We start from the raw sequence: 20,048 nt of genomic DNA on the forward strand, positions 1-20,048 counted from the left end.
ACCTGGAGATGGGAAAGGCTACCCACTCCAGTGTTCTGCCTTGGAGAATTCCATGGACTGTATAGTCCATGGTGTCACAAAGAGTCGGACTAAGTGACTTTAACTTTCACTCAGTCTTCACTTTCTTTAAAGGTTTAACTTGAAATACTGCACAGGAGAGGGCTTCCCTGATGGCTCAGCGGATAAAGTCCTGCAATGCAGGAGACACAAGAGATAAGTGTTCGATCCCTAGGTCAGGAAGATCCCCTGGAGAAGGAAACAGCAACCCACTCTAGTATTATTGCTTGAAAAACCCCATGGACAGGGGACCCTGATCACAGGGTCACAAAGGGTCCAACACAACTGAGAAACAGCATGCACTACACAGCAGAGATGATTTTCTTAAGGCCAGCACAGGAGACAGAGTTGGTTGATATCTTGATATCACATCCCTCAGCTTCCTTGCTAACACCCCTGCACATTTTGGGTTTTGTTCGCATAGCAATATGTCCACCTTAAGAATTTCTCGCTCAGCCTAGGATATTGTTCTGGCCAATAAAGTGCAGATTAATCCTTGGGGAAACATCCCTTTTCAAATCAAAAGCCACCTGCTCATTCTTTTGTCTTTATCTTGCCTTGAATTCAAGCATCTTTAGATGCAGCAGTCATCTTTTGCCTGGAATGAATAAAGCCAACATACATAGTAGGTTGTGGGTACTGCAGAGTAGCTAAACTAATATCCACAACTGCCTCTGATAAGTTTCTTATCATGTGAAAAAGAAATCATCCCTTATCTATATAAATCACTGTTAATTGAATTTTGTTTTTTGTATCTGACTGCTTTATGGACTGTTATACAATTTCTCTTGTTTTTATATTGACAGGAAGAAAAAAAAATATAGTATATATTGAGTAGGAAGATGCTATATGTATTTCTAATCAATTTCTCAAAATGATAAGAATAGTATTTTCAGAGGGAATATCTACCTTTTTTTCTGGATAATGTAAATGAGTGTACAAGAATCTATGTATATAATCAGCCACTGTTCAGAGGGGACAAGTTAGCTGATTAAGGCCAGTGTCGTAAAATAAGAATCAAGTAAAAATTGATTTTGGTGCTTTGTATCACATAGCCATGTCCTGTTGCAATGAACCAGGGAATATCTATGATATCTTGCTTTGTGTTGTTCTTAAAGAATAATTGGCAGTTCTATTGACTGCATTTGAGATGAATAAAGAACACTTTTGTGATTGAAGCATTAAATTTACCTTCCATTTTGTGCTAATTACTTACCTAACTGACTCCAGTCAATGTCACATTGACTGAAACAGTATTTTTAAGGGAAATCTGGCAATTTGCAGAAAGCCTTTAAAATATTCACAATCTGTGAATGTTATTTATAGGAAAAAAAAATTTAAAGAGCTAATCAAAGATACCAACAAGGGGTGATTGGTTAAATAAATACTGTTTAAGTTATAACCTGGCATATCATATTCTCCTTAGAAATAACACAGAATAATATTTAATTACCTTTGAGTATTCACCATTTAGTACTAACAAAATTATCAGGTTATCAAATATATATGCAATATTATTCCAATTTCAGAGGAAATAAAATAGAAAAGAGACTGATAGCATCTGTCCCAAACTGTGAAGAGTGTTTCTGAGTGTTTGAATTATGAGTGACTATTTTTCTTTGTATTGTTCAATGTTTTCAAATTTCTGCAATCTGTATGACTCAGGAAAAAGGTATTTTATAAGAAATCTTGACTATTAACAAAGTAACTGTAATTTAACCCTGAAGATATCTTAAGAGTAAATTATTTTGATTGACTACCTTTCATCATCAAAATGGTTGACAACAAATCTATGTTTGTTTGTTTTAACACAGAAATCCTAAATGGCGGCGTCTATGTAGACCAGAACAAATTTCTTTGTTATACAGACACTATTCACTGGCAAGATATTGTTCGGAATCCATGGCCTTCCAACCTGACCCTGGTGTCGACAAATGGTAGCTCAGGATGTGAGTAGCATTATCCTTTTTAATGTCTCAAAAGGTTCTTCTACCTCTTGTTTTCACAAAAATAGCTTATGTTTATTATGTCCTAACCAATATTTGAATTTTGGCTGCATCCCATTCTTATAATAGAACAAGCTTTTTACTGTCTACTAAGCTCTTTTTAGAATCATACTCCTCCTTTACAAATTCTCATTTTCTTAACTGGATCCCTTCTGCTCATTCAAAATCATGTTACCATATTTCTAAGGTCTAAGCCTGTGGCCTTTTGTCTATAAACTTAAGGCTGGTGTATAATTGCTCCTTCAAATCTTTGTGACTGTTATACCACTGAGAAAATGGTAGTAGGACAAAAATGTACTTTCTTATAGTGTAATTTTTAGTTAAAAAATAGAAACCAATGAACATTTTAGAATTTCTAAGCCTTCATTTACCCACAAAACCTGCATGGTAATACCTTATGACAATTCGAAACACTATAAAATGAGTGGAGAAATATAGATTTCGTGCAGAAGAATTTCATTATATTCTGATTTTAGTCATTAGCCTAATAAACCAACCGATTCCCCATTCTTAAAAGTGTTTAGTGTTTCTATCACAGATAATTTATTAGATTCAGAGTATTTAATATGATTAAATGATAAGCAAGTAATATTTGGGCTATCATTAAAACCTTTGGAAATTATTCTGCCTGGATTCCGTTTCACTTTCATAAATCTGACTACATTGTCCCTACATTTATTATTACTGACATTTGTATGAGAGCAGAATCTTTATCAAGTGTTAACTTGAGTTTCATATTTCTTATCTGTTATTATGTGTATCTCATATGAAACCGTAAGTATCTTCACACAGTTCAGTAATTATTTGCAATAGTGCTAATTGTGTTGTAACACTTTTGTAGGAAATCAAACTGCAAGGGACAATTAAATTTCTTGATGGTCCTAATAATATAACAGGGAAATATGAATATATTTGATCTAAACTGACAGCTGTGTTTCTAATAAATGGCTAAAATTTTTAGAAAAAACTAAAGTAACGTAATCTCCTTGTCACCTTTGAGCAGAAATTTATATAAGATATTATCTTTGTTCAACAGTGTTCAAGTTGCATACCTTGTAAAATTACATGTGAATGAAAAATTGAATCTGTTCATACTAACAAAGCAAATGATGTGCTTCAGAAATGGCTTCAGGTTTCAGTCTGCCCTTACTATAGTACGATTTATATGAAAGGGAAAAATCATAATGTTTGGATAAGAGGAAAGGCCTACTGAGTTTCAGCTTATCGGTACTGGCCTCTAATGAATGAGTAAAATCAGGCAAGGATGAAGCCCAAGACAGAAGGAAGAGATATTGTCATCACCAGCCTTACAGGATGTAGAGCAGCGAGGTCTGAGGGATCTGTATCACTTTCATAGACGGCATCTCTTTTTGTTATTCTTTTCAAGGCAAATTTGAATATTGGTGCCTATAACCAAGCAACATGAGCTGTGTTTGCTTTTGAGTGTAAATGATTGCTGGTACAAAAACTATAAATACAGAGTAGATTCACATCAATGATTCTTTATAGATTAACTGCCAATTGCTTAATGACATTATTTTTTACATAATGTTCTATTTGCTGACACATTATACATAGTGCATGACACCATAGTTGATAGTAATCAATAGCTGGTCTAAGTCAAGTGGGCCTAAGGAAGCATCACTATGAACAAAGGTAGTGGAAGTGATGGAATTCCAGTTGAGCTATTTCAAATCCTAAAAGATGATGCTGTGAAAGTGCTGCAGTCAATATGCCAGCAAATTTTGAAAACTCAGCAGTGACCACAGGACTGGAAAAGGTCAGTTTTCATTCCTCCAAAGAAAGACAATGCCAAAGAATGTTCAAACTGCCACACAATTGCTCTCATCTCACATGCTAGTAAAGTAATGTTCAAAATTCTCCAAGCCAGGCTTCAACAGTACGTGAACTGTGAAATTCCAAATGTTCAAGCTATATTTAGAAAAGACAGAGGAACCAGACATCAAATTGCCAACATCTGTTGGATCATCGAAAAGGAAGAGAGTTCCAGAAAAACATCTATTTCTGCTTTATTGACTGCACCAAAGCCTTTGATGCTGTGTATCACAACAATCTGTGGAAAATTCTTAAAGAAACTGGAATACTAGACCACCTGATCTGCCTCCCAAGAAATCTACATGCAGGTCAAGAAGCAGCAGTTATAACTGGACATGGAACAACAGACTGGTTCCAAATGGGGAAAGGAGTACGTTATGGCTGTATGTTGTGACCCTGTTTATTTAACTTATATGAAGAGTATATCATGTGAAACACTGGGCTGGATGAAGCACAAGCTGGAATCAAGATTACTGTGGGAAATATCAAAAACCTCAGATAAGCAGATGACACCACTCTTATGACAGAAAACGAAAAACTAAAGAGCCTCTTGATGAAAGTGAAAGAGGAGAGTGAAAAATTTGCCTTAAAACTCAACATTCAGAAAACTTAAGATCATGGCATCTGGCCCCATCATTTCATGGCAAATAGATGGGAAAACAATGGAAGCAGTGACAGACCTTATTTTTGGGGGCTCCAGAATCACTGCAGATGGTGATTGCAGCCATGAAATTAAAAGACGCTTACTCCTTGGAAGAAAAGCTATGACTAACCTAGGCAACATATTAAAAAGCAGAGACATTATTTAGCCAACAAAGGTCTGTCTACTCAAAGCTATGGTTTTTCCAGTAGTCATATATGGATGTAAGATTTGGACTATAAAGAAAGTTGAGTGCCAAAGAATTGATGCTTTTGAACTGTGATGTTGGATAAGACTCTTGAGAGTCCCTTGGACTGCAAGGAAGTTCAGCTAGTCAATCCTGGAGAAAATCAGTCCTGCATATTCACTGGAAGGACTGATGCTGAAGCTGAAGCTCCAATTCTTTGGCCACCTGATGTGAAGAATTGATTTATTGGAAAAGACCCTGATGCTGGGAAAGATTCAAGGTGGGAGGAGAAGGGTCAACAGAGGATGAGATAGTTGGATGGCATCACTGACGAGATGGTCTTGAGATTGAGTAAACTCCAAGAGTTGGTGATGGACAGGGAGGCCTGGTGTGCTGCAGTCCATGGGGTCACAAAGAGTCAGACACACTGAGAGACTGAACTGAACTGAACTTACTGTGGCTTTATCTTGAGTCAGTTGCTCCATTTATCTTCTCCCAGTGGTTGATTATTGGCAGTTCTTGTGGTGTTAAATTCAGCTTCCACATTGAGTTCTAGAACTACACACCACCAAACAATCAAATCACCCAAGTTAAGAATTTACTAGGCATCATTGATTTCATCTTATCTTTGGTTCTTGGCATTTATTTAATCACTAAATGATACTGAATTTGCCTATTTCTTTATTAAACATACTTTTAAGTTACCATTGCTGTAGTTCAGGATTTCATCTGTTGCCTGAGTTATTGGAACAGTCTCTGAATTCTTAATATTTTTTTGAATCCATGACCTTTTAGCAGTCTGATGAAATCTATAGTCACTTTCTCACAATACTTAAATGAAGAGACACAAAATAGATGTTTTATATTGTAGATCAATATGCATAAAATTAATAAATTTATAAAGGATTACAATGAAAAAAAATTATGTTGAAACTCACCAGTCAGCATACGTTGTCTATAATATAATATGCTTTTTTATTATATTACATAAAGTATTCTAACAGTGGAATTAATAATCAGTGTGGTTTGAAGTAGTGATTGGCATAAATAGTATTTTAAAAAGGAAAATCACTTTAGCAAATGGTGTTGACAAAACCAGATAGCCACATGCACAAAATTGAAATTAAATTTTTATCTTATGCTGTATATCAACATGACTTAAAGATCTAAATATAAGACCCAAAACTAATGTAACATTTCCCCCATCAAGTTCAAGAACCTCCTAACTTCTATCCACAGACCTTTTAGAGGGGTCCAAGGATCCTTGGTTAGGAGCCCCTGTATTTAGGTACTCATCTTTCCTTTAGTCCTGACTACTCCACCGGACAAAATGCCCACAAGTGCTCAATTTAATGGAAATCTAACCATGGCCTTGTCTAAAAACCATCACTGCAAGCGTTATGTAAGGTCAAATCTGAACAAATTCAAAGGCTTGGACTTTTCAGCAGATTTCTACTTATTTCCGCCCTTTATGGAATGAGTTTTTTCAATTCTTTTGTCAGTCTTGCTCTTCCTTTTCTGTTTGCCAGACAAAATTTTGTTCATACATTCAGACACTTGTCAATTGTTCTCTCTTCTAAGAAGTATACTCTTCTGCTGTCTTGATTAGGTAACGTCTTCTGTGTAACCCTATAATGACCAGTGCTGACCCTGGCATGCTGCCTCACTCTAAAATAAGAAGGCCTTGCAGAGAAGGCCCAATTCATCAGTCTTTCCTCTGTTCTAGCATATGATAAATGGATAACAGATATGTACTGAATAAACAAATAAATAAGTGAAAGAGATCAGGTCATAAACAGGAAAATCAGATGGATTCAAATTATATTTTTTTCCATCCATCATTTATATTAAAGAAAATAGATCTAAAAAATAAATCATAATCAATAGACAGGTAGCTTATACATTTCAGGTATTTTTGAGGTACGTGTGCCAATATGCATCTATATGCTTAATTTAATTTACATTTATATAATTATAAGTTATACTATTTCTATTAATTATATTTATATTCTATTTGTATGTGTTATTATATTTATAATGATTATAAAACAAAATGTATGTCTGAGTTTCCTTTAGTGTTTAGAGACATTGATTTGTGTAATAATTGTAAATATGTACAAATCACATAATCTTGACAAAGAATTTAATAATATTTGATTACTAAATTATAGTTTGCAAGATATTTCTTAATTATGCTTTTGGGTATGAGTACAATACTAATTCTTAAAGCAGAAAAGTGCAATGTTTTCAAGAGCAACCAGGCTGTTTATTGACATAATGTTTTGGCTATAACTGAAACATTAAGGAAAAGTTTTGAAGTGTCTGAAGTTTAAGTTTGAAGTGTTTGAAGTTTAATACTACTTATTTAAAAATATGTTATTTCAGAATAATTATAACCAAATGGTATTTTTCAAAATACTTGAGAAATCTCAATCTAAACTTTAGCAGAGTGAAGAGGAAATGAGAGTCTTCTTTCTCATACAGATCCCTAGCAAGACTGATAGCATTCTAACATTATTGAATAGCTACATCAATAGGGCCTATTAGATAAATTGCCCTTCACACAGAGAAAACCATATAGTGAATGATGTTTCACTTATTTGGAACTCTATAATGATACTCAATAATGTCAAAATGCTGGAAATTAGTCACTCACTAAAAATTAAGCAAATGCCAGTAAATCAGAACCTAAATATGAAAAAATAGATGACAGTATATTCTAAGAAGATGTATATAGTTAAGAGAATGGATTTAGTAGCCAAACAGGTTTGTTTGAAATCTAAGTAGTTAGTTTGAAATCTAACTTGCCTCAATATTAATAGTTATGTGACCTTGGGCAAGACACTTATGCTTTTAGCATCTCAATGTCCACAAGTATAAAAGGAGAGTGTCAAGAACTGAGTTGAGCTATAAGACTTAATGGTGGTCAGTTAAAATAAAGAACCAATCAGAAAATAATACTCACGTTTTTAATCACTTATGGCAGTAGTATAAGCAAGGAGCTACACTGAAGACAGTGTGAAGTCCATTGTGTCATGTTTTACCAGAAAACAGAATGGAGAAAAAGTGTCTTAAAGTACCCCCACCCCTCTAAAGACATTTCAGCAAAGGCACCCAAGGAAGGCATTTGATATAGAGGCCTCCAGGTGGAATATCAACATGCTTTTGGCTGGTCAGGGAGCCGTGAGTTCTTCTTGACTGCACTCCCTGTAGAGACTTCAACACATTGATGTGCACCATCTTTGCTGTGAGGAGGGCTGCTCTCTGTGAGGTTAGCCAGATAAAGCCTTTGTAGCTGTTCGTGGCCATGCTTGAAATATCACACATAGGTTCTTGGCTAGGAGCTTATATTATCAACTTTCTAGGGTTATTACGGGTTATTGTGAGGAAGGGTTTATTATGAGGAAGAAATGAATTAATATGTGTCAAATTTTGAGTGATTTCTTTTGTTAAAGGAATAAAGAAAAAACTGAAAGAAAGTTGCTCGGTCGTGTCTGACTCTTTGCAGTCTCATGAACTCTAGCCTGCCAGGCTCCTCTGCCCATGGAATTCTGCAGCCAGGAATACTGGAGCGGGTAGCGATCCCCTTCTAGAAGGGATCTTCCTGGCCCAGCGATCGAACCCAGGTCTCCCACATTTCAGACAGATTCTTTATTGTCTGAGCCAGCAGGGAGGCAAAGTATCTTCTGGTTTTGATTTGTTTTTTCATATGACTTGGCCATTGGACGGAATTATTTTTTGTAATATAAAACAGTGATATTTTCATTGTATATTAATTATTTGGCATTTTATTGTGTTTCTGTTTCATCTGTTTTAGCCAACAGAAGATAATATTTCATAGCTTTATCTCACAGAGACGCTGAAGGGAACAGTGCTGACATGCTGCAAACCTTGGTCTTCTTTTCCTTTTAGCTTGCACCAGATGCACCTCTTATTCTCAATTGCCTTCTAAAACCAAATACTAGCTAATGGCAGAAGTGGGAGTGTGAGGGAATTGGCAAATTCATAAAAGACACTAAATTCACAAACATAATCTGAGAACTAATCATTTGTTTAAACCAGATGTTCTGCCTACACTAAAACCATTAGTAAAGCTTAAAACTGTATTTATCTTTTAATGACTATTGCATATCTTAATAATTGCCTGCTCCTAACTATTGCATATTGTGTCCTACATAGATAACTTTGATGAACTAGAAAATAATCAAATATCAAAATATAGTCAAATCTGATTTTCTTAGTATATCAACTGTTGTTACTCCTTCAATATTAAAATAGTTACATAAAATACATGAACTTTTCAAAGTTTAGAATTTCATAATAAATGAAAAGACAAAATTTATCCACAGGATAAATTTCAGTGCAGCTTCACTTTTTGTGTATTATATACACATATACCCACTTTCACATCAATGCATATGTAGAATCAACTTATGTGTGCTTTTTTGAGTTTAAAAATAAAAGTTTTAATTAGAAAAATATGAAAAAAACATTAGAAAGCATAAATTAACCTGCATGAACTGAAAAGACAATTCTCTGAAAAGATGTATAAAATAAATTCTTCATGAATCTCATCTGACAAAACAAAAGAACTAAAGGTCACATTAAATTCAGGTGCAATTTTTCTAAACAAAATATTAGCAGACAACATAATCTTGGAGTGTATCTTTTTAAAAAAATAAGAGCAAGTGGAAGTTATGCCATCCTTTAATGCTATTATTGAGAAAATAAAGACTTGAACCTGACCCTATCTGAGAAGGTCTTTATAAGAAGAGGTTTTCCAGGTTGACTGAAATTAACTCTAGCATAAACCTTTATGTAAGAACTTTACAGGGTACAAGCATAGCATCCTTGCTAGCTCAGGGTTTTCTGGGATAAGAGTGCATTGCTTTACTCTTTGAGTAAAATTTTTGTGACAGATTTTTATTTTCATCATGTGCAACACTTTTCTTTCAATTAACTTTTTATCAAAGAATATATGTGTATAAAACCAATGAAATATGATCTTTGCTCCCTAGAAAATAATAGAATATTCCTCAGGGGTACCACCCCCCAGGTGGCAAAACAGAAAAACTCTCCCACAATAGAACTTTCTTAGTTCAGTTCTCATATTTATCATGCATTTCCATGTGACATTTTATTTTATTGTTAATCATATATATATATATATGTATGTATACATATGCACATTTATATATAATATATATGAGGTTTACCCAGTGGCTCAGTGCTAAAGAATCTGCCTGCAATGCAGGAGACACAGGTTCATTCCCTGAGTCGGGAAGATCCCCTGGAGAAGGAAAGGGCAACCCACTCCAGTATTCTTTCCTGGGAAATCCCATGGACAGAGTAGCCTTGTGGGCTACAGTCCATGGGTTCTCAAAAGACTCATGACAGAGATTAAACAATGACGAGAATGTAATATATATGTATAAAGGAAACAACTGTGTGTATAAACACATACACTTACATACACACACATTTGGTCACAATATTTTTTGATTATATGTTAGTTTTCACTTTCCTTTTACATGTAAATCACCAAAAATTTGGAATAAATTCCATAGTCTTTCCACTCTGGCCATATTCTCTTACTGCCAACCCCAGCCTCTGCTACAGATGACTCCAGTAAACCTCATGGCGGTGCTTGAACACTCCAACTGCTCTTAAGTGGGGGTACCCACTGCACCCTGAATTTCCTCAAAGAATAAATGAGATTAGTGATGACATGATTTTTCTAATAATAGTGCTTATTAAGGGGCAGAAAGACCCACAATTGGCTTTTGTGTTCCCACTGTTGAGTTACAGGTAAAGATGCCCCTGACTTACTGGGACCCTCTGACCATTTCCAGACCTTTAGGGCAGATACCTTTATTGTCTCCTAGATTTGTTGCCCCCTCTCTCCAGGAAAAGGGTTATTTCATTTTGTTTCTATATTTGTAGAAATATTAATTAATTGCATAAGAAAATGCCCACTCTATGCATTTAATGTATATAACCGGCTTCCTTAGAAAATAATATATTGTAATGTCCTTAGAAAAGTTTAAATAATACATTTCCCAAAACATCATTTGTTCAGTCTAAAATTATACCATGTCAGAAATGTTCTGGTAAATGTTTAACAACTTCTCTTCACAAAATAAGGAGGAAAACATGACACTGATTTCTAGAGTTTGCGATTCATGGTATAAATATTCCTAATGTTATCCTTTTTTAGCAACCAATGTAGATTTTGGAAGAAATGCCCACTTAGCATGCATTTAGGGAGTATTTCCAGCATACAGATTCAATAGCCATGAACTAATCAGGAGATAATCACAATGATGTAATGATGTGATAATAATCAGATAATCACAATGGTGTGATCACTTACCTAGAGCCAGACATCCTGGAATGTGAAGTCAGGTGGGCCTTAGGAAGCATCACTATGAACAAAGCTAGCGGAGGTGATGGAATTCCAGTGGAGCTATTTCAAATCCTCAAAGATAATGCTGTCAAAGTGCTGCACTCAATATACCAGCAAATTTGGAAAACTCAGTAGTGGCCACAGGACTGGAAAAGGTCAGTTTTCATTTCAATCCCAAAGAAAGGGAATGCCAAAGAATGCTCAAACTACCACACAATTGCACTCACCTCACATACTAGTAAACTAATGCTTAAAATTCTCCAAGCCAGGTTTCAGCAGTACGTGAACCGTCAATTTCCAAATATTCAAGCTGGTTTTAGAAAAGGCAGAGGAACCAGAGACCAAATTGTCAACATCCGCTGGATCATCGAAAATCCAAGAGAGTTCAGAAAAACATTTATTTCTCCTTTATAGACTATGCCAAAACCCGTGAGCATTTGGATCACAATAAACTGTGGAAAATTCTGAAAGAGATGGGAATACCAAACCACCTGACCTGCCTCTTGAGAAATCTGTATGCAGGTCAGGAAGCAACAGTTAGAACTGGACATGGAATAACAGACTGGTTTCGAATAGGAAAAGGAGTACGTCAAGGCTGTATATTGTCACTCTGCTTATTTAACGTATATGCAGAGTACATCATGAGAAACGCTGGGCTGGAGGCAGCACAAGCTGGAATCAAGATTGCTGGGAGAAATAACAATAATCTCAGATATGCGGATGACACCACCCCTATGGCAGAAAGTGAGGAGCAACTAAAGAGCCTCTTGATGAAAGTGAAAGAGGAGAGTGAAAAAGTTGGCTTAAAGCTCAACATTCAGCAAACTAAGATCATGGCATCCGGTCCCATCACTTCATGGCAAATAGATGGGGAAACAGTGGAAACAGTGGCTGACTTTATTTTTGGGGGCTCCAAAATCACTGCAGATGGTGACTGCAGCCATGAAATTAAAAGATGCTTACTCCTTGGAAGGAAACTTATGACCAACCTAGACAGCATATTAAAAAGCAGAGGCATTACTTTGCCAAGAAAGGTCCATATAGACAAGGCCATGATTTTTCCAGTGGTCATGTATGGATGTGAGAGGTGGACTATAAAGAAAGCTGAGCACTGAAGAACTGATGCTTTTGAACTGTGGTGTTGGAGAAGACTCTTGAGAGTCCCTTGGACTACAAGGAGATCCAACCAGTCCATCCTAAATGAGATCAGTCCTGGGTGTTCATTGGCAGGACTGATGTTGAAGCTGAAACTCCAATACTTTGGCCACCTGATGCGAAGAACTGACTCATTGGAAGATACCCTGATGTTGGAAAAGATTGAGGGCAAGAGGAGAAGGGGACCACAGAGAATGAGATAGTTGGATGGCATCACCGACTCGATGGACATGGGTCTGGGTGGACTTCGGAAGTTGGTGATGGACAGGGGGCCCTGGCGTGCTGTGGTTCATGGGGCTGCAAAGAGTCAGACACGACTGAGCAACTGAACTGAACTGAAATCAGTAAATAATAAATTTTAAGTATATACTGCCTTTGTTTTGATAAAATTTAATTGTGGATTTATATCATTTTATGTTTAGTGATGCCTGCACTTAACAAACAGCTCTAACAATTCTAGAAAATTTGATTGTAAGCCAAGTACACTACTACCATGTGTGAACATCAGTCCTGTGGAGGTAACGTGAGGCTTAGCCCAGTACAGTGCTTATCATTCCAATCTCTAAGGATGCAAAGAGAAAATTAAGCCTACACATCATACATGGTATGAACTGATCATGGCCCTTAGCCTCCTTTGGGGCAAATGGTGAATAAACACACACATATACCTCAAGAAAGAATAACCTCTTTAGAGACAGGGAAGTTTAACTCAAAACTTATGGAGGAAAATATCTTCAGGGTCATATTCCGCTAACATTTTTCATTTAAATTATTAAACAGTATACTTAGCTTCTGCATTCATGTTAACTTCTTACACTCAAGATTTTCTCAAGAGTAACAGATAAAAGTTACCTCTGTTTTGCTAAAAGGCTTGCTTGCAGAGTGAGCCTTGTTTACCCTTTCAGAGTAAACTGAGTTTCTGCCTCAAAGATTAACTCCTCTGCACCCCACAAATGTATTGCTCTAGCTGTTAAAATGTTCAATTTTCTACCCTCAAATAGATCTTCATAACCATAACTTGTTGGAAGGAAATAGCAGAGATGTTGTGTATCATGGTCTATCATTACAAAAGGCAAGGTTTTCTTATGCCCGTTGATAAGAAGATTAATGGTTTCCAAACTTGGACATTTGTCAGAATCTACTCCCAAAAATTCTTACTGAGTAAGTTTGGTTTAAGGATGAGAAGCTACCTATTTTCAAAGTACTCTAATTGATGACAAGGTTGGGGTAAGTAGCAGTGTAGGATTTCGATGCTAGTAAAATGATTAGCAAAGCTTGTTACGCAGATCTTGTTTCAATCTGTATACTGATTCAAAACTGACATACAATGCATAGACTTTGTGCAAGTGAGTGGCTACCAAATATTGCTTGAGCCTCCTCTTAGCAAATATGTAGCTCTCTGTTGTCATGTGAAACTTCTATCACTAATTTCATTAATAACTATAGCCATGCCTTAAGGGCCTGTGATCTTTTGGACTTGGTATATCACATACAATTAAAGAACTGTATTTCTAATTCTTATAGAAAGTCTGTAAGGTAGATATTAAGAGCTCCATTTGGGGTTGCTGAGAGTGATTTTAGCAGTAAGTCCTCACTGTCTTCCAGTGAATGGTTGAAGAGATCAAAATTGTTATAAAATGGCAGGTCTCTGGGGTTCAAATTGTCCAGTTGAGGGCAGCTATCAAGATTTTACTGTTTGAAATTATTTTAAATTTTAAGAAAAGTTTTCATTATGGAAATTTTCTTTGAAAAAATCATTACTTAACTAAAAGATATTATGAAAAAGGTTTTCACACTGTTCAGACAGAATGGAGAAAGGCCATGCAATCAGACTAATCAGCTTTTCTTTGAAGTAGTAACTCCTAGCATTTTTCCAAATGGAGAGCTTTTGGAATCGGAGATCCTTAGCAATGAATGATGTCTTTTTTATTGGGGAAAAATGTAATAAGAGCTACAGGCTTTGTTTGAACTGGATAACAATCACAAAAATCCAATCAAAGTGACATAATAAAAAATAATTTTTCCTAATTGTCTTATAGATGGATGAGTATATAAGCAAAAAGAAGTATATACATACATATACATATTGCTTTGAAAAGGCAGGAAATTCTAACATACACTACATGCTGGATGAATTTTGAGAAATTTATGCTAAGTGAAATATGCCAGTCATAAGAAAACATACCATAAGATCTTTCTATATGCAATACTTAGGGTAGTTAAAAATCATAAAGACAGAAAATATAGTGGTGGTTGCAGGAGCTAGGAGTACAAGAGGATAGGAATGATTTTTTATTTCAGAGTTATAAAATGATTTATACATAAGGGATAGATTGTGATGATTGTTGTACAACAATATGAATGTATTTAATTCGCCTGACTTGTACACTTAAAAGGAGTTAAGATGGTAAATTTTATGTTATGCATGTTTTTCCCCAGTAAAAATGTTTAAAATATAAATTTGGAAACATTCATGTAAAGTGACTATCAGTAAGAGAACTCTGGTAATCGTCCACATTTTTTATTCCATTTTTACCATAATTTCAAAAAATGTCCTCCTACATAAAGCTTTAATTCATCCTGCTTTGTGAGGATTTGCAAATAATTCTAAGAATTAGCTATAGGGATTGAAATGCCAGTTGGATAAAAATTGACTTAAATTTTCACAAATTTTAAGAGACTTGTCTGGATCACATAAGATATTGTGTGGACTCAAACAACAAGTACTTGCTTAGTGTGAAAGAGATTACAGAGCATTCCATAGTTGAGTTAAATAAATAAATAAATAAATAAATAAATAAACCCCTGTTTATACACTGGTGTTTAAAACAACTAGGTAGAATTGAATAAAAATTATACTGAATCCATTCAATGTTACTCTCTTCTTTTTTCCCCTATGGTCTTCCCTTGTGCGTCAACTAGTAAAGAATCTGCCTGCAATGTGGGAGACCTGGGTTCGATCCCTGGGTTAGGAAGATTCCCCTGGAGAAGGGAAAGGCTACCCACTCCAGTATTCTGGCCTGGAGAATCCCATGGGCTGTATAGTCTCAGTTCTGCCCACTACAGTCACTCAATCATGTCCAACTCTTTGCGACCCACGGACCGCAGCACGCCAGGCCTCCCTGTCCATCACCACCTCCCGGAGTTTACTCACACTCATGCCCATTGAGTCGGTGATGCCATCCAACCATCTCATCCTCTGTTGTCCCCTTCTCCTCCTGCTTTCAGCCTTCAATCCTTCCTAGCATCGGGATCTTTTCAAATGAATCAGCCGTTCGCATTAGGTGGCCAAAGTATTGGAGTTTCAACTTCAACATCAGTCCTTCCAATGAATATTCAGGACTATGGGGTCTCAAAGAGTTGAACACAGCTGAGAGACTTTCACTTTCACTATTTTTCTACAATTTGTTTACGCTATAATGGGGTAAGAGTGATTATGTATGTGTCTGTATCCTGTTCTACAGCCATAATTTCTAGATTTCCTTACCATCCACATGTTTATTCCTGTTTACTAATGAATTGATTATTGTTTTCCTGACAGTTGCAAAAGTAAGTGGAATTTAAAGAGCTTACATTTTCCTTTTCTTCTCTAATTTCTCATCACTTAGAGAAAGCTAGGAAATTAAAGGAAGATGTTTATAAGTAACTGAAAATGATGTGTTCAGGTTTCCCCTTTCATACCATTTACAAAAAAGAAGTTTTAGGCATGCCTTCCCTCTCCTGTTGGCTCCCCTTGCTATGCCACTTTTATTTTGAAGTGCAGAGCAGAGGTGGGAGGGAATCTGCTAGTTACACCGAAGGGCTGGGCCATGGGAGCTGACGGCCCTACAGTGAACTGGAGAAAGATGAATAAGGAGATCAAGCTGCTAACCCACTTAGCAATCTTTCAAGCCTAGATTGTTGCAGGCAGCCCTATGCAACTTCTACTTAATTCTTTGCTGCCTGGCAAGAACAAATTATGTTCTATTTAGAGGTGATTCTTTTGGCAATTGTAGGTGCTCTTTCTAAGCAGGGAAGAGAAAATGGAAAGGAAATTATGCGGTGACATTTCTGTTAAACTTCTCGTTTAAGTAAGAGAAATACATAAAAGAAAAAAAAAATCTTGATTAAAAAATGTACAAAAGAAAAGTCATCTCAAAATTAGATGTCCTGATCATCCTCTTTTATTCTCCTGGCTCCTCACACTTTATTAAAATAAGATTTTTATCTAGGTAGCTTTAAAAAATATATTCTCTATACAATCAGTTCAAATTCTATACCCGGGAGTAGAACACAAAATCGTAAGAGCTACCTATATGTCCAAGTTACTAGTTACTTTGCTAATAATTATTACTAGTTGTCATTTGCCAAAGTCTGTTTTCCAGAATGGAGATAATTGCTTTACCAGAAAAAATACAATGATAAAACTAAAAGCTTTTAAAAGCAATAAAATGTTGGATAACCAACACTTCTTCATTTCAATAAATACAAGATACATACTTTTAAATATCAAATATAATATTTTATTAAAAAATGTGCTGTGTATTTTTAATGAAATAAATACACATCTGTGGTTCCTTATGGCTGTATGATTGACAGATACCTTTATGGTTATATGATTGACAGAAATCTTTATGGTTGTATGATTGACAGAGATCTCCCTCTTTGAATTGGTAGAGAAAAATAAATTAGTATCATGCAGTTTTGTGCCATTCTTATGAAATGATAAATTATTTCTATTAATCCACACAGCAGATTCAGGCATTTTATTTGAGAGAGAAAAAAATATTATTTCATTAATAGTAACTTGATTTAGAATAAGAGTATAATGCGTGCATGCATGCTAAGTCATGTCAGCTGTGTCCATGGACTGTAACCCACCAGGCTCTTCTGTCCATGGGATTCTCCAGGCAAGAATACTGGAGTGAGTTGCCATGCCCCCTTCAGGGGATCTTCCCCACCTAGGGATCAAACCCGTGTCTCTAATGTCTCCTGCACTGGCAGGTGTAATCTTTACCACTAGTGGTATTCTCTATCGTATCCTAAATCTGGGGACTATGATCAGCCTTCTTTTAGCTCCCCATTGCCATTTATAAGTAAATATGCCTATATTTCTGTGGGGATAGAAAGTGGAATGGGGAAGGACACCATTTTTAAGTTAATTTTTATTGGAGTATAGTTGCTTTCTTGAGAAGCGAATTGCAACCCACTCTAGTATTCTTGCCTGGAGAATCCATGGAAAAAGGAGCCTGTCGGGCTATAGTCCTTAGGGTCGCAGAAAGTTAGACATGACTGAGCAACTAACACACATGTACACACACAGTTGCTTTGCAGTGTTGTATTAGTTTATATTGTACAGCAAAGTGGATCAGCTATATATGTAAATATACTGGCTCTTTTGTGGATTTCCTTCCCATTTAGGTCACACAGAGCAGGGAGTAGAGTTCCCTGAACTATGCAGTAGGTTCTCATTTGTTGTTGTTCAGTTGCTAAGTCATGTCTGACTTTTAGTCACCCCCATGGACTGCAGCATGCCAGACTCCTCTGTCCTCCACTATCTCCTGAAGTTTGCTCAAACTCATGTCCATCAAGTTGGTGTTGCTATCTAACCATCTCATCCTGGGCATCTCCCTTTTGCTTTTGCCTTCAATCTCTCCCAACATCAGAGTCTTTTCCACTGAGTTAGCTCTTTGCATCAGGTGGCTGAAGTATCAGGTTCTCATTAATTATTTATTTTATACATAGGGTCAATAGTTGATATATATGTCAATCCTAGTCTCCCAATTCATCCCACCCTTCTCTTCCCCACTTCATGTCCATACATTCTCTATACCTGTATCTCTATTTCTGTTTTGAAAATAAGATCATTAATGCTATTTTTCTAGATTCCACATGTATGCACTGATACATATTTGTTTTTCTCTTTCTGACTTACATCACTCTATATGATAGACTCTATGTCCATCCATGATTCTGCAAGGACACATTTTTAATGCTCTTGACATCCACCAGTAGGACCTTTCACCTTACTCATTGAATGGTGGTGGTGGTTTAGTCACTACGTTGTGTCTAGCTCTTGTGACCCCATGGACTGTGGCCTGCCAAGCTCCTCTGTCCATGGGATACTCTAGGAAAGAGTACTGGAGTGGGTTGCCATTTCCTTCTCCAGGGGATCTTCCCGATCCAGGAATCAAACCCAGGTCTCCTGCATTGCAGGCAGACTCTTTACCAACTGAGCTATGCTACCTGTTCATTTCTCAGGTACACCAAAGATTTTAGCTGTGTGCCGTGTGCTTCGTCGCTCAGTGGTGTCCAACTCCTTGCGACCCCATGGACTGTATGTAACCTACCAGGCTCCTCTATCCATGATGGATTCTCCAGGAAAGAATACTGGAGTGAGTTGCCATGCCGTCCTCCAGGGGGTCTTCCCAACCCAGGGATCGAACCCAGGTACCTGACATGGCATTCCATGCAAATTCTTTACTGTCTGAGCCACCAGGGAAGTCCAAAGATTTTGGCAAGTGACTCCAAATCATCTCTTAACTCCATGCAAGCCTTTCCCTGACTTTGAATAAGTATTTGTTAATGATCTCATTCAACACTCTTGCCTACTAATATCTTGACCTCCTCAAATCTGTTGAACTTCCTCAGTATTTGCTCTAATCCTATCAAAACCCTTATGGCAGAAAGTGAAGAGTAACTAAAAAGTCTCTTGATGAAAGTGAAGGAGGAGAGTGAAAAAGTTGGCTTAAACCTCAACATTCAGAAAATAAGATCATGGCATCTGGCCCTATCACTTCATGGGAGATAGATTGGGAAATAGTGGAAACAGTGGCTCACTTTGTTTTTTTGGTCTCCAAAATCACTGCAGATGGTGATTGCAGTCACGGAATTAAAAGACGCTTACTCCTTGGAAGGAAACTTATGACCAACCTGGATAGCATATTTAAAAACAGAGACATTACTTTGCCAGCAAAGGTCTATCTAGTCAAGGCTATGGTTTTTCCAGTAGTCGTGTATGGATGTGAGAGTTGAATGGTGAAGAAAGCTGAATGCTGAAGAATTGATAATTTTGAACTGTGGTGTTGGAGAAGACTCTTGAGAGTCCCTTGGACTGCAAGGAGATCCAACCAGTCCATCCTAAAGGAGATCAGGCCTGGGTGTTCACTGGAAAGACTGATGTTGAAGCTGAAACTCTAATACTTTGGCCACCTGATGTGAAGAGCTGCCTCATTTGAAAAGACCCTAATGCTAGGAAGGATTGGGGACAGGAGGAGAAGGGGACGACAGAGGATGAGATGGTTGGATGGCATCACCAACTTGATGGACATGAATTTGTGTAGACTTCCGGAGTTGGTGATGGACAGGGAGGCCTGGCGTGCTGTGATTCATGGGGTCACAAAAGGTTGGACATGACTGAGTGACTGAACTGAACTGAACTATCAAAACCAGGTCTTATTGTAACAAAATTAAAGTTTGTATTCCTAGTGCGTTTTCATCTATTTTGTGTGTTCTATCCTCCTTTGTCCTAATGATTATTCTATTCTTGCATCTGTTAATATAAATTAGTTACTTGATTATATCAGTTAAGAGTGTGTAATCTGGAACCTGTATTTCTAGGCTCCAATCTCAGGCCTGTCTCAGGCCTATTACTTACTGTATAATGTTTGGCAAGTTAATAATCTCAGGCCTCAACTTCCTCATCTGTAGTATTTTCCTTCTAAGGTTGTCATGAGAAATAAATAGCTTAGAACAATGTCTGCTACATGATTAAAATGGTGC

The 20,048-nt window shown here is 36.7% G+C and overlaps 1 protein-coding gene across 2 annotated transcripts in view; it reads left to right on the forward strand.

The window, feature by feature from the left end:
* Window positions 1-20,048, forward strand: part of ERBB4 (erb-b2 receptor tyrosine kinase 4) — a 1,213,162-nt gene that overhangs the window by 821,051 nt on the left and 372,063 nt on the right. For both annotated transcript variants that reach the window (XM_065930645.1, XM_065930646.1), the window contains exon 4: window positions 1,872-2,006. In XM_065930645.1, the coding sequence (XP_065786717.1) occupies window positions 1,872-2,006 (135 nt within the window). The remainder of the gene's footprint in view (window positions 1-1,871; window positions 2,007-20,048) is intronic.

This window comes from Muntiacus reevesi, chromosome 3 (assembly GCF_963930625.1).
Source record: "Muntiacus reevesi chromosome 3, mMunRee1.1, whole genome shotgun sequence".
Lineage (NCBI taxonomy): Eukaryota > Metazoa > Chordata > Mammalia > Artiodactyla > Cervidae > Muntiacus > Muntiacus reevesi.